The sequence below is a fragment of the Pantherophis guttatus genome, chromosome 2, assembly GCF_059756535.1.
Source record: "Pantherophis guttatus breed Tessera chromosome 2, ASM5975653v1, whole genome shotgun sequence".
Classification (NCBI taxonomy): Eukaryota; Metazoa; Chordata; class Lepidosauria; order Squamata; family Colubridae; genus Pantherophis; species Pantherophis guttatus.
In genome coordinates this window covers 193,509,512-193,523,744 of record NC_142064.1, presented here as the reverse complement: position 1 = coordinate 193,523,744, position 14,233 = coordinate 193,509,512, and the positions used below count along the sequence as shown (strand labels likewise).

At 43.9% G+C, this 14,233-nt stretch overlaps 1 protein-coding gene across 1 annotated transcript in view; it reads right to left on the bottom strand.

The window, feature by feature from the left end:
• Positions 1-14,233, bottom strand: part of TGFBI (transforming growth factor beta induced) — a 56,750-nt gene that overhangs the window by 3,087 nt on the left and 39,430 nt on the right. Inside the window, exons 13-16 of the mRNA XM_034403567.2 lie at positions 12,935-13,059; positions 11,243-11,345; positions 8,915-8,994; positions 7,628-7,652 (exon numbers count right to left, since the gene is read on the bottom strand). Of these exons, the coding sequence (XP_034259458.1) occupies positions 7,628-7,652; positions 8,915-8,994; positions 11,243-11,345; positions 12,935-13,059 (333 nt within the window). The remainder of the gene's footprint in view (positions 1-7,627; positions 7,653-8,914; positions 8,995-11,242; positions 11,346-12,934; positions 13,060-14,233) is intronic.

Sequence of the window (14,233 nt, the reverse complement as noted above, 5' to 3'; positions counted from 1 at the left end):
TCAGCTGGCGAGCACTCAGAACGAGCGGGGATAGCGGAGACAAGCGCTATTTGGCGGACACCTCCCGCGCTGTTTTCTTCCAGCCTACATCGAGGCGCACATCGACCGGATCGTTGGGATTCGTCTCCTGAAGCACCTCTCCCAATCGGATACAGCAAGTATTCAGCCCTTGTGACGGCCGCCATTTTGTTTCGGGACTCTGTCAGCGTGGCGGCCGCCATTTTGGAGAGACAAAATTAAAAAAAAAAAAAGGATCTGGAGGCTTTTGCCGGCTAGCGCCTGGGTTGCCTTCGTTTATTAACCACCCTTACTGACTTTGGACCCTGATTTCTGACCAAGGCTTTATCCCTTCCTTGCCTGGTTTAGTTGGCTTTCTTTGTATTGGGGATTTGAGCTCAGCAGTTTCTGAGCCTAATTTGCCCCCTCCCCTGCTCATCTGGATCTGCACTGTGGGCAATTTTTTCCTTGGGGGAAAGCCTCGGTGCTGCTCTTTAGTGGACTTGGCCTACTATTTGCCCTCTTCTGCCTCATTCAGCATGGCAGACATTGCCTTATCTTCTGATTCAGAGGGCACCTGTGATTACCCTGCCACTCAGCATAAATCAGGCAGTAAGAAAGCTAAATCCAAGCCTCGCAAATCCAAGGCAACCTCTAGGCCCTCCACTACCAACAAGGCGGAGCAGAGGCGCCATGAAGCCTTAGAAAAGCAATTTGAGAGGGCCCAGCAACAACAGGCCTCCCTGTCCAGACAGATTACTGCTTCTGAGGACTGGGCCGACCATTCTGGTAATTTGCAAGCCGAATCTTCCACTGCAACCAGGCTCACTGCTTCCAACTTGCAACGCTCCAAAGGAGTGTCAATGTCATTGCCGGATGTGTCCAGCCAATCAGATGCTCCATTGGGCCGTAGACGTGTGCTGGAGGCTACCTTCACACCTACTGCGGCGGGGCTCCGCCCAGAGGTGCCTGACACTCCTGTGAGTTTCCAATCTATGTTGTCACATGCGCTAGCAAAGATCTTAGCTGCTGGCATACAACAGGAGGTGGCCCGGCCAGTTAACACCTGTCAACTTTCTTCAGCTCCGGCCCCCGTTGATGATGCAGTTCCGAGCACCAGTAGGCAACGTCCTGTAGTGTCTTCTTCTGAGGAGTCTGAGGAAGGAGAAATTTGTCCAGAGGATGTCGAATTCTCGGAGGATGAGGATCTCCCTCCCGAGAAGCCCTCCTTCACAAATTTGTTCAGACCTTCTGTCTTCAAATCTTTGCTTCATAAAGCCAAGGTCGCTACTAAGTTTGGTATTGCAGATGGGGCCGCTGAAAAGTCTTCTGATTCTCAACACCCACACGAGGCCCTATTCCACGTTTCTAAACAAGATCAGGACGTGATTCCTTGTCCTCCCTTGTTTTCCAATATCATCACATCTGCCTTTGGCCAACCGGGCTCACTGACTGCTCCGAGTGGCCTGGACAAACGTCTTTATTCTGCTGAGTCACACCTGGAGGAACTTCTTGCCGTCCCTTCAGTGGACTCCCCAGTCGCTGCTTTGTCAACTTCTTCAATGCTGACTTCGGATGTGGTAGATGGCCTCAAGGCGGAGGACCGCAGGATGGAACTGGGGTTCCGGAAAGCGCACCAAGCTGTGGCCTGGGCTATTAAGGCAGCCACTGCCACGTCGTTTTTCAACAGGGCTTCTCTAATCTGGCTCCGCCAGCTTCAGGAGAGGTTGCCCCCCACCGATACCAGGCTGCACCAGGACATTAATAAACTTGTGGCAGCAACGGAATACTCCGCGGATGCCTCCTTGACGGCGACAAAATTTGCTTCTCGAGCAATGGCGGCAACGGTGACCAACAGACGTCTTTTCTGGCTTCGGAACTGGCGCGCAGACAACAAGGCTAAGTGGAAATTGGCATCAGCACCATTTTCGGCCCTAGCACTATTTGGTCCTTGTCTGGAGCCAATCTTGATAGAAGATAAAGACAAGCGCAAAGTGCTACCGTCCTCCTTCCGTCGTGCAGAGCGGAGATATACGCCTTATACACAGCGCCAGTCCTTTCGGTCCTCCTCGATGCCGAGCGGGCAATACTACCAACGCTCTTATTCACAGATGTCTGACCGGACATCGGACAGACAGCCATTTCGTGACAGATCTAGAAACCAATACCAATCAAAGCGCCCCTTCAGAGGCTCCTCTTACCGTCCTCCACGCAGAGGAAAGTGACTTGTTGCTCCCAGGCCCTATCGGAGGTCGACTCCAGCAATTCTACCTCCAGTGGGACCTTGCGATGACCGACGCTTGGATCCGCATGACTATCCAACACGGGCTTCGCCTCGAGTTCCACACACTACCACCCAACACCTTTCGTCGCTGCCCCATCCCTCGGTGCAGAGTCCAGAGGAAGCTCATGGAAGCAGAGATCTCACACCTCCTCTCCATCAACGCCGTGGAGCCGGTGCCCCAAGGCCAGGAGAGAACTGGATTCTACGCTACCTTATTTCTGGTGCCCAAGTCATCGGGGGACCACAGGGGCATCTTGAACCTAAAGCGCCTCAATCAATATATCCTGTATCGCAGGTTCAAGATGCACTCCCTCAGGACAGTTTTGGCATCTATCAGGCAGGGGGACTATCTTCAATCTGTAGACCTCCGCGAGGCATACCTGCATGTCCCTATCCACCCGTTGCATCGTCGCTATCTTCGCTTCGAATACAACAACATGCATTTTCAATACCGGGCGATGCCTTTCGGTCTGTCCTCGGCTCCCAGGACCTTCACGAAGTTGGTGACGGTAGTCGCAGCTTCCATCCAATCGAGCTCTGTACGTCTCAGCTGCTATCTCGACGATTTGCTAGTGATGTCAACGTCCCTGTCGCAGGCGCGGAAAGACATAGATGTGGTCCTCCAGGCATTCCAGAACCACGGTTTCTCTATCAACTGGCAAAAGAGCCATCTGACGCCTACGACTCGGCTCCAACACCTGGGCGCAGTGATCGATTCCCAGCTGGGTCAGGTGTTTCTCTCCCCAGATCGCGTTCGCGACATCAGGTCTATGGTGAGGCGAGTCCAGTCCCAGAGGAAAGTGTCGCTGCTCCTGTTGAATCAATTGTTGGGGAAGTTAATATCCTGCATCCATGTTGTTCCGTGGGCACACAGACACTCCCGCCCACTTCAGTGGCTGTTGCTTCCCTTCCAGAGAGAGAAACACAGCTTGTCATCCCATCAGATTGTCTTAACCCCACAAGCTCGACTGTCACTCACGTGGTGGAGGTCCCCCGCACTGCAGAAAGGATGTGTCTTTCTCGAACCGGACCGAGTGGTTCTGGTTACCGATGCCAGCCTGTCGGGCTGGGGAGCCCATCTACAGAATGCAGTGATTCAAGGTCAGTGGTCTCCGGCGGAGCGGACGAACAGCATCAATTTGCTGGAGTTGAGAGCTGTTCGTCTCGCCTTGCGCCATTTTGTTCACACCTTGGAGGGACAACATGTGCTGGTCCGGACGGACAACATCACCACCAAGGCACACATAAATCGGGAGGGAGGCACACGCTCCAGGTCCCTGATGATGGAGTCGGAGAGTTTGTTGGCGTGGGCGGAAAAGCACACAGCATCTCTGGTGGCAGACCACATCTCGGGGCAGGACAACATCATGGCGGACTGGCTGAGCAGGGAGCACTTGGACCCTGCAGAGTGGTCTCTCAATCCTGCCCTCTTCGATCAGGTAGTACAACAATTTGGCCGTCCTCTAGTGGACCTCTTCGCCAGGCCCCAGAACGCCCAACTAACGAGGTTCTACACGCGTTACCCTACCATCGGTGCAGAGGGTTACGATGCTCTAAGCTGTCACTGGCCCCCAGGGCTTCTCTATGCCTTCCCTCCCTTGCCACTGATTCCAAGACTGATTCAGAAGGTGTTGTTGGAGAGGGCCGAGTTAATTCTGATAGCACCTCAGTGGCCTCGCCGGCCCTGGTATGCAGACCTAGTGGGATTGTCCGTTTCTCCTCCGTGGGTAATACCACTGGGGGAGGAGATGCTCAGCCAGGGGGCCATCTTCCATCCCGATCCAGGGTGGCTCCGATTGGCCGCTTGGCGCTTGAGCGGCTCCAGCTACAGAAGGACAGACTGTCTTCCGACGTCATAAAGGTGATACAAGCGGCCAGATGCCCTTCCACCACTAGGATTTATGAGTCTACGTGGCGTACATTTTCTTCCTGGTGTGTGGCCCATCACGAGGACCCGACCTCTGCAGATATCCCGGACGTTCTGGACTTCTTACATGATGGTTTGGCCAAAGGTCTTGCTCCTGCAACGCTTCGTCGCCAAGTAGCCGCCTTGTCCACGGTCATTCGGTGCGAAGAACACCGTATTCTTTTGCATAATCCTAGGATTAAGAGTTTCCTTCATGGTGCCACCAACATCTCACCTCCGGTGGTACATAGATACCCATCCTGGGATCTTCCGTTAGTCCTTCAAGCGCTTACAACATCGCCATTTGAGCCCTTGGCTTCAGTGTCTCTAAAATTTCTGACGCTTAAAGTCACCTTTCTTTTAGCCATTACGTCAGCTCGACGCGTATCGGAGCTCACTGCACTATCAGTCCACAAGGACCTTTGTATCTTTCATAGTGACAGAGTGATCCTGCGCTTGGATCCATCTTTCCTACCTAAGATAAACTCACGATTTCACCGCACTCAAGAGTTGGTGCTGCCTAACTTTTGTCCGAACCCTCGCCATCAGACTGAGTCCTTATGGCATACTTTGGATGTTAGACGAGCTCTCCAGCGTTATATCAAACGTACTGAGTCTTTTCGACAGACTGAATCTTTGTTTGTGTCTTTCACACCTTCCTCGATGGGGAAGAAGGTCTCATCTACCACAATTGCCAGGTGGATTAAAGCGTGCATCACAATGGCCTACGACGTACGGAAACGTCCCCGTCCAGCTAAGATCTACGCACATTCAACACGCAGTGCGGCCGCATCTGCAGCTTGGTCTACAAATGCCTCAGTGTCCGAAATCTGTAGAGCAGCCTCATGGGCTTCTGACTCTTCCTTTATCCGGCACTACAAAATTGATCAGTACGCCTCGTCCGATGCAGCGTTTGGACGTAGAGTTTTACAACAAGTGGCCACGCCTCAGGCTGAGGTTTCCAGTCAGCCTCCCGCCCTGAGCTCCTGAACTTGGGTATATCCCCGTCCATGGATTGGAGGAGCAGTGCAATGGAAAACGGACGTTGTGTTCCTGAACGTCCATTTTCGGGGCGCTGCGACTCCAATCCATACCCACCCATTCGGCTTCCTGTTTCTGTTGTTTCTCTTGATTAAAATTGTTGTGTTTTTCATAGTTGGCCTGGTTCCTGCGCCTTCGTGAGGAAAGACTGAAGCTGATTGGTTGAGGTGGGCGTGGCCTAACAATGGGAAGGTTTAGCACTCAGTTCTGCCCAGCAACTAAGGAGAAGCTACCCGTCCATGGATTGGAGTCGCAGCGCCCCGAAAATGGACGTTCAGGAACACAACGTCCGTTCTAAGTCATCCAGGTCATGGCTGTCCCAAAGGTGCTTTTTCAAGAGGCAATTGGACTTTCTGGTTTTTTCTTTTGAAGACATTTCACTTCTCATCCAGCTCTGAGCTGAAGAAGCTTCTTGGATGAGAAGTGAAACTTCTTCAAAAGAAAAAACCAGGAAGTCCAATTGCCTCTTGAAAAAGCACTTTTGGGTAAGAGAGAAAGGAGAAGAGTCCTTTAAGAAGAGCATTATATTAGCTTAGCTTTTATGGTTGTATTGCGTTTTCTGATTTAACAAAATTCTGAGCAGACTGAAGACTGCTAAACTCTTCCAAATAATAGTTTAAGAAAGATGTCAAGTAGCCATAGTCTGAAATAACATAATGCATTTTGCTATTTAACAATTCTACCCTTTCATTCAGGTGCATCGCTAAATCAAGTTTACTCTTAGGCTCTGGCAGACAAAAGAAACAAATTTGTTAAGAGTTTGGATAGGGAGAATCTCATCACTGAATGACAATGAAGATTACGACTAATGATTGAGTCATATAGACAATTGATTTATAGATATGATATTTGGCCTCAGGCAGTTATTTTCATTCTTTTCTTCATGATGGGGGATTCAAATTTTATTAGGAATCCTTTTATTCTTTCATCAGATGCTGTCTAACTAATCAGAGCAGGATTTTGGAAACAGCAGTGAATGAAAACCTGTCAGGTTATGTAATGTGGAGCTAATCGGTAGAGGTGAGAGAGGAAAGGATACTTAAATATAAACAAGTCTATTTTTATAAATTATGACAAACAACTCTTTTGAAACGTGGGTAATGCACTCTATATCTGCTGTCTTGGCACACTACAATCATTTGCAGTTTGGCTCAGATATTCATGCCAGTGTGATATGATCATGACTCATCTTTGCCTCATTTTCCCTTTGGGTATATTTGCCAAGTTGTATTTGACAAAAAGAGAATTAATAGTATATTGGCTCCTTAAAGCAGTTATACAACATAAGGTAATGCCGAGATTCTTAACAACTTTACTTCTTGCTGATTGCACCAGAGGCAAAAGTGTGTATGTATTCCTGTGTGTGTAAAGATTATGCAAGACTGTAAAGAAGATCCATGTTGAACCAGACTGAAGGTGAGTTTAGTCCAGCTTCTGTCTTCACAATGGCCAATTAAATAGCAATAGCAATATCACATAGACTTATATACCGTTTCACAGTGCTTTACAGCCCTTTTTAAGCTGCTTACAGAGTCAGCATATTGCCCCCAACAATCTGGGTCCTCATTTTACTGACCTCAGAAGGATGGAAGGCTGAGTCAACCTTGAGCCAATGAGAATCAAACTGCTGAACTGCTGGCAGCCAGCAGTCAGCAGAAGTAGCTTGCAGTACTTCATTCTAACCACTGCACCACCACGGCTCTTTCATGCAAAATAATGCCTCTGGCAAGAACATAAGTTGCATAAAATAGTACCGTCCTACTTATGTTTCCTAGCACATGAATTTGAGACCATTCAGCTCTGATAGAGTTATTGTTTTGCTTAGGCATCCATTCATTATCTTCCATCAGTTTACAAATTGAAATATAAAATCATCTCAATCAGTGCCCCTTCCTTCCTATATACACTCTTTATAAATACAGCTGAACTTTAGGCTACCGTGTGCCAATATGTCTCAGAAATTATTGCATATCTCAGTCTAAGGCTAATGAGGATTCAGTGAATGCTCTGGTGCTGTATACAGAAGGATTTATGCTGTTGCAGAGATAGCAACTTCGTAACACAGTGTTTCTCAGTGAGTTTTGTGAGCTAAAACCCATTCCAGTCATTTCTTAGAAGATTTCCATCTGGCTGCACAGTTAATGGCTATAAACATTGTTGTACAAATGATTGTAATACAAACTGTGATTATTTTTTAAAAAATGATAAAATGTGTGTTGAGGTATTGTGACATGTACCCCATTATAGCCATAAGTTTTTGTTTTGTTTTCACTTCAAAAACATAGATCCCCCCCCCCATTCCTCTGGGGATGCCTGTGCTTGTATATCCAAGAAGAAAATCCATAATCTTATTTCATATTATAAAAGTACATTTAAAGAAGCCAGAATATGTCACGTACCGAGCCGAGCATCCCTTAGCGAAATCTGTCAGGAACAAAAGAGAAAAACATCAGTGAAGAAATAAAGGTCCAAACCCAGAGAAAGCCAGGCAGCATCTGTGTGCCTTTCAAAGACATCATTTCTTGCTGTCCTCTTCACTCAACTCCAAAATAATTTCAGACTGTTAGGAAAATTTTCAGAGATGATCTGAGCTACACAGAGCTTCCATTAGAAAAGAATTCTTGCAGAAGCACAGAGCATCCAGGGGGATATTTTGGATTACAGGCTCCGTAGCTCTTGCAAGTGAGGTTGGAAAATATTTAATTGAAATTGTAGCCTGCTACAATCCAGCAATTCTCAGAAGTGTACTAACATAAAACATCCATGGCACAGTGAGTAATCAGTATATAATAAAGCAATTAAAAGGATTACAGGTTATCTCTAAAACCAGTTCCTGTAATATTCTTCAACCAACAAAGCTCTCTGAAATAATTTGCCTTAACTGGCCTCTGAAGGGCAGGAAATGGCCCAGTCAATCTGATTGCCCAAGGAAGACTTGGACACTACAAAGGCTCCACTCGACAAAAGTCCTTCCTCTCAGCCTCAGTCCCCCAATGTTGCAGGGGGGGGGATAGAAGCTGTCTCTCACGCCCAATTCATATCTTGGGGTTGTCACGGGGAAGACAGAAGGAGAAAGCATTATTGAGCCTGTGAAAAGTGAGATATAAATCTAGCAAAAGAGATGAATAGGCTGGATGGTTTTGTCAACAGCTACAGTGACCTTCTGATCTAATGAAGCCAGTTCACTTACAAGTTTAAGACTGAGATTGTAGGTAAAGACTAAAGCAGATAGGCACCAGGCTATATCTTAAACATGAAAGTTGACTGGATGTCTTTGGGCCAGTTGCTCTCTCCCAGCTCAGCCTACCTCATAGGTTTGTTGTTGTGGGGAAAACAAAAGGAGAAAGGATCATTTAGATATACTGAAGAATAATAATAAAGGTGGGAAATAAATAAATAAATAATCTCATTATAATTATAAATGTTAAGCCTGTTCAAGCAATCCTTTCTAGCCTAATTTTCTATATGCAGAAAGATTAAAACTAAATCTGGATTTTGCACAACTGTCTCTGATTCCCTCACAATGCATATGTGTTTGTGGGTTTGAGGGTGTATGTGTGGACACACAGAAGAGGGAATTGCATTTATTGGTTTTATCAAAAAACATGCCTTGATCAAATAACTATAACATCAAATGACAATTTTAGAAAAATGGCTATATGATGATTTAATCGCATTATATATACCTTGGATAATGCAGAAGCATGTTTGAAGATTTCCAGAGAAGGATCTGCAGGTTCATCACTTCTTTCATTATGCTTAGAAGCTGAAAGGACAACATTCAAATATATTTAGTTTAAAAAAAACCCTGTATTCTCTAATTCACAAAATAGAACTCTTTATTTTATTTTAATATTTTTGTTTGGAATTTGTGCAATATGCAGTGTTGACCAATACGTATTTTTACAATAAAATTAATGGAATCCAGCCAAAAAAAAATTTCAACAGTGCTGCTGGATTAGTACCCTGTCGGGGTTAGCAAATGCCGGGTTAGCAAAATTCTCCACACAGATTACATACTAGCTGCACCCTGATGTCCTCCTTTTAACAGTATTTCTGAGTCAGTCACTGGTCCACTCAGCAAGGCCTACCATAATAACAACTTGTTCCCAGGGTTTTAACTGGAAGTCTTATCCAGATGTATCCTGCCGATTTGGGACAGATAGAAAAGGCAGATAACTATTTCCTAACCTGATGCCTATGCTTCAGAGGAAGCTACAATTCCTTTAGTGTCAGCCTGCTAGCTGCAGAAAGTTGTAATCCCAATACCATAAAGTTGATTTTCATTAGTGCACATAAATATGATCACTCTCTGTTCAAGAATTTGCATTTTTTAGTCTACTTTTTCAACCAAATGAAAGGTTTGCAGCTGTACCCTCCAGCTTGATGAAGTATCAAAAGGTGCTGACAATTTTGAGGGCAGGAAAAGGGATTGTCACAAAGTAGATAAGAGTAACATTAGAGTTTGAATAGCAAATGATATTCTTTAGAAATTAACCTCTGATCTTTTGTTGCCCCTCTCCTCCATCGAACATGTACAGGACCCCAAATCAGTAGAGGTACATAACTAAAGCTACATTAGAATCCATCTAGAATAAGCTTCAAGCCAAGCAGAGAGCTTTCAAGAGAGAGTTGGTTAAAGGCCATTATCAAAACAGACGAAGTGTATAAAAGTGCTTTGGTAGAGAGGAGAATCACAGATAAACTGCATGGAATTGCTTTGTGTGATTCCCAGTAAAAGTGCCTGATCAAAGGAAAGGTTGCTCTTCCTTTTTATAATCAACTAATTTCTGTCTGGCAAGATTCTTTGTTTCAAATAAGGCTACAGGAATGGGTGCAGATAATGCATGTAACCAACTTAAGCAAATTGCTTGCTTGTAAACTTTGTATACACCCTGTGATCACAGTTCCATTCAAACAGTTTTAAAGCCCACTTCAGCTGTTGTTTTGCAGTTCATTGGTCTTAAGAAAAGGTTCCCTATGGTTGATTGTCCTTTTTGAAGAACAGTGGATGTAGCCAGTGGTGGGATTCTACTGGTTCGCAGTTTGGGCGAAACATTAATTCTGACTTTCAGCCATGAGCGGTTCACTCCGACTTTGAAGTGGGCCCATCCGCCCACCCCTGTGTTATACTCACCTATATTTCCATTTCTGAAGCCCAGTTGATCGGGGCGGCAGATTCGATTGCCACACTTCAGCTGTTTTTCTCGCCGGCTGCAATGTGGAAGGTGAATTTTCTCGAAATTGTACACGTGCTCAGTGAACCGGTTGTTAAATGAGTAGGATCCCACCACTGGAAATAGCTTCTGAGCAACTTTTGCGTGGGATTCTAGGCTCACGAGCTTCTGAATTTTGAAAGTCTTGTACTAGTCTCAACCTTACCACCCAACATATGACAGCAGAGACAGAATTCCATGAGTAAGGATGTTATTGTGAATTGCCACTCCGATTTTGGCATATTGTACTTCTGCCAGTGCCAAGTGCTGAATGGAAAAATGAAATAATTTCTGAACTATATGTAGAATCACTTTTTCCTCCTAAATATGTTCTTCTGATCCACATGAAAGAGATTCCAAGAAGCAGATACAACCTGCCCACATTCCACCATATCCAGCCTCTCCATCCAGTACTGACCTGGAGAATACCTCTGCACATCCACGGAAGAATGTACAATTGTTGTCAAAGGAAATGATTCACCATATTTTGTGAACCCGGTGTTCCCTTTTTCTTCCCAAAGCACCAAGAAGTTATTTATTATCTTGCTCTGAGAAAGCCAGCACACACTTTAAAATGCATATGCTTTATTTGCACGCCTTAAAAAAAAAAACACAGAAGCGCTAATGTTTCTCTGGAAGATGAGGAACACCTGCTTGTTTCCTTCTGCGCAGGAAGTGAACTTCCTTTCTACATAGAAATTCACTGGTGTTCTGTAATAATAGCGTGCCTTTAACTACTTATGGAAGAGAAGCAAATTTAGGGCAAAATGTGTTATGCTTGAACTCAAGCTGACCTACCTGGGGGTTGTAAGATATTATTGACTGCATAAATCACACCATTGGTGGCCATAATATCAGCTTCGGCAACAGGCATCTTGTTGACGTTTATTATGTGGTTTCTCTGAAGCAGAAAAAGTAGAGATAAATTGTCAAAACGTATGAAGAACTGAGATGAGAGAAGATAAACTAATTTGCAAAAATCTAATATAATATAGAAGTAAAGATTCTAATATTCATATGGGCAGGTTTTAAAAAAAATAAGGCTGCTTATGCTATTGACTGGTTTCAGATATTTTGGTCTCACAAATAAAAAATGTTTCAAAGACGTACAGTGTAAATTATATACGTGTTTTTTCTTTGCACAGATGCTGGGTGGGGCTGTGGAAGCTTGGCCGGAAGTAGGCACTCAGTAACAGAGCTCTCTGCGTAATTCTGGGCCAATCACAATCTACCATAGAGGAGAATATTTGTAGCTAGGAGTTGAAATGAGCTTCGTTGTTTTCTAGCAGATGTTTCACTACCCAGTCTTACCCATCAGTGCACTGGTAATGTTACTTAATTTGAGTAATGAAATGTCTGCAAGAAAACAATCACTTCAGAGAGCACCAGTGGTGGGATTCAGCCAGTTCGCACCACTTCGGGAGAACCGGTTGTTAACTTTCAGAGCAGTTTGGCAAACTGGTTTTTGGAAGAAATCATTCGGGCAGAGAACCGGTTGTTAAATTACTTGAATCCCACCAGTGGAGAGCACCAAGGACCTCTCAATGACAGTCTCTTAACCCAACTTAAGAAAATGAAAGAAAAATTTCACAGTTTTTGCCTTGAGCTCTAAAGGGAAAGATAAGGTAAAATACAGTAATAACACTGTCTCAAGAAAAGTTCTGCTTTGCCATACCATTATAAACCCATTCTGAAGCCCTAGCGTGAACTGAGAAATGGAGTAAATAGTGTTTATATAATGTGCATGCGCATGCGCGCGCACACACACACACACACACACACACACACACACACAAACCTTTACTGAGCTGTGGTACATGCTAATTATAACTCGTGGGTCTTTCTCTGTAAGGCAGATTCTGGCTTTCAAGCCTCTGTCTTTGGCTAGTCTGATGAACTAATTACATTTTTCAAGTAACACTATACCTTGATGTGTTTTCAGGCAAGGTTTTTATTGTTGTACTGCTCTTTCTCAAACACAGAATTTACAGAAACATTAAAAAGTGCAGCGCTGCTTAACGTCTTTGGATTAGTAGCACTAAAACTCAATTATCTGGAACTGTGTGGGAGAGTCTTATTGTTGTTCCATTCTCCATAACATACAAATAAAAGTTTGCCTAAACCTTAAGTAATTAATACAATACAAAAAATAGTTGTCATTCCCAACCATCCAGCAGGACTTGCTTTGAGACTATATGGCAGGAAGAATGAAACAGTGGAAGGGTAAATCAATGCTAATCTTCAATAATAAAGACAATGTCCACTGGGGAAAGAAAACAGATTTTCCCCTAACATTAGACTTTAATAGTTTTACTTCCTGAGGCTCCATCTGGCAACCTCCAGTCTGCTAAATCCTAGTGGCCTTTTAAAAAAAAAATTAAAGGTGATATAAATTTAGTAGCTGTTCTTTGAACTGCATTAGGACAGATTGAGCTACAATTTAAAAAAAAAAACTTTTTTATAAAAGGAAGGGAGAGATCATAAACTTACAGAGCTGACTTCCAGTTTATCACCCTGCAGAGACTTGATTCTTACAGCAGCACCAACTGCTCCACTCACTAAAATTTCATCCCCAATGTGGTAGTTCAGGATGTTGGCAAGTTCTTGTGCATTACCTAGGACAGGAAGGAAAGGCAAGAGGAGACCAATAATATTTCAGGGTTATAGCTTATTTTCCCATGTTCCATGGTAATTAAGAAAGAAAACAAAATATTATGCTGGCACTGTTCATAAGGAGAAGGGAAAAAAAAAAGATCAAAAGTGTTCCCTTTACATTAAACCAAGCAGCTGTTTCCCCATCTAGTATTTCTATCAAGATTCCCTAGACAATCATAGCAATTCCTTCCACCTAATAAACTGTTTCACACTCTGCAGCTGGAGCACTTTGTACAACAGCAGGAGGGATACAGCGTGAGTGCCCCAAACAGAAAGAAACACATTTCTTCATGTTAGCTGCAAAAAGTGCAAAAAGACTTGAATTTTGGGAAACCTATAAAAGGCCAAATTGTGCTCTCTTTTTTAAATTGAATGATGGCTTGCGTAGCACCTGCCTTGCCATTTTGTTTTTGTCACATTGAAATCACTGGCTGCTCTTTCCTGTTCCTTATATATTTTTTAAATAAAAGAGAATGGCAGCACATATTGACACTGAGTCCTTACATCTGGTGTATAAAATTGCTTTCTGGCAAAAGTTTCTAAATGTGGCCAAAAATAGCTGGAAGATTGAGAGCAAACACTATTCTTTTTTTTTTTAAGGTAAAACTGAATCTCAAATGGAAGTTGATAAAGTCAACTGGTAGACATGGAATTATATTTAGCATGAAAGAGCAGTATTCATCTTTGATCTCTGGGAAAATGTTGGACTCAGAAGTAATGATTGAATTATCTAATGTATAATTATTGAATTATTTGGGCACTGTGAATTTGAAGATATTGATGGTTCAGCTTTCCTGAAGATAAAATTTTGAGATCTTTAGATACAGAAGCAATAAGAGGCAGGTATTTTACAATACCATCTATATCACATTTACATTGCTAATATGTTTAGCTATGATTATCAAATTTTTGATACAGCCATACAAGTCAGTCAAAATCCAGTGGCCCCAACTCCACTCAAAGTATCACATGGACAGTCAGAAATCTGACATTCTATGGACCAGCTTGTTTCACAGAAACCTAACTGAATGTATAGGTAATTTGATCACTGATCTTATGTAGAATTATATAGGTAATCCTCGACTTACAATCACAATTAGCCCAAAATTTCTGTTACTAAGTGAGACAGTTGTT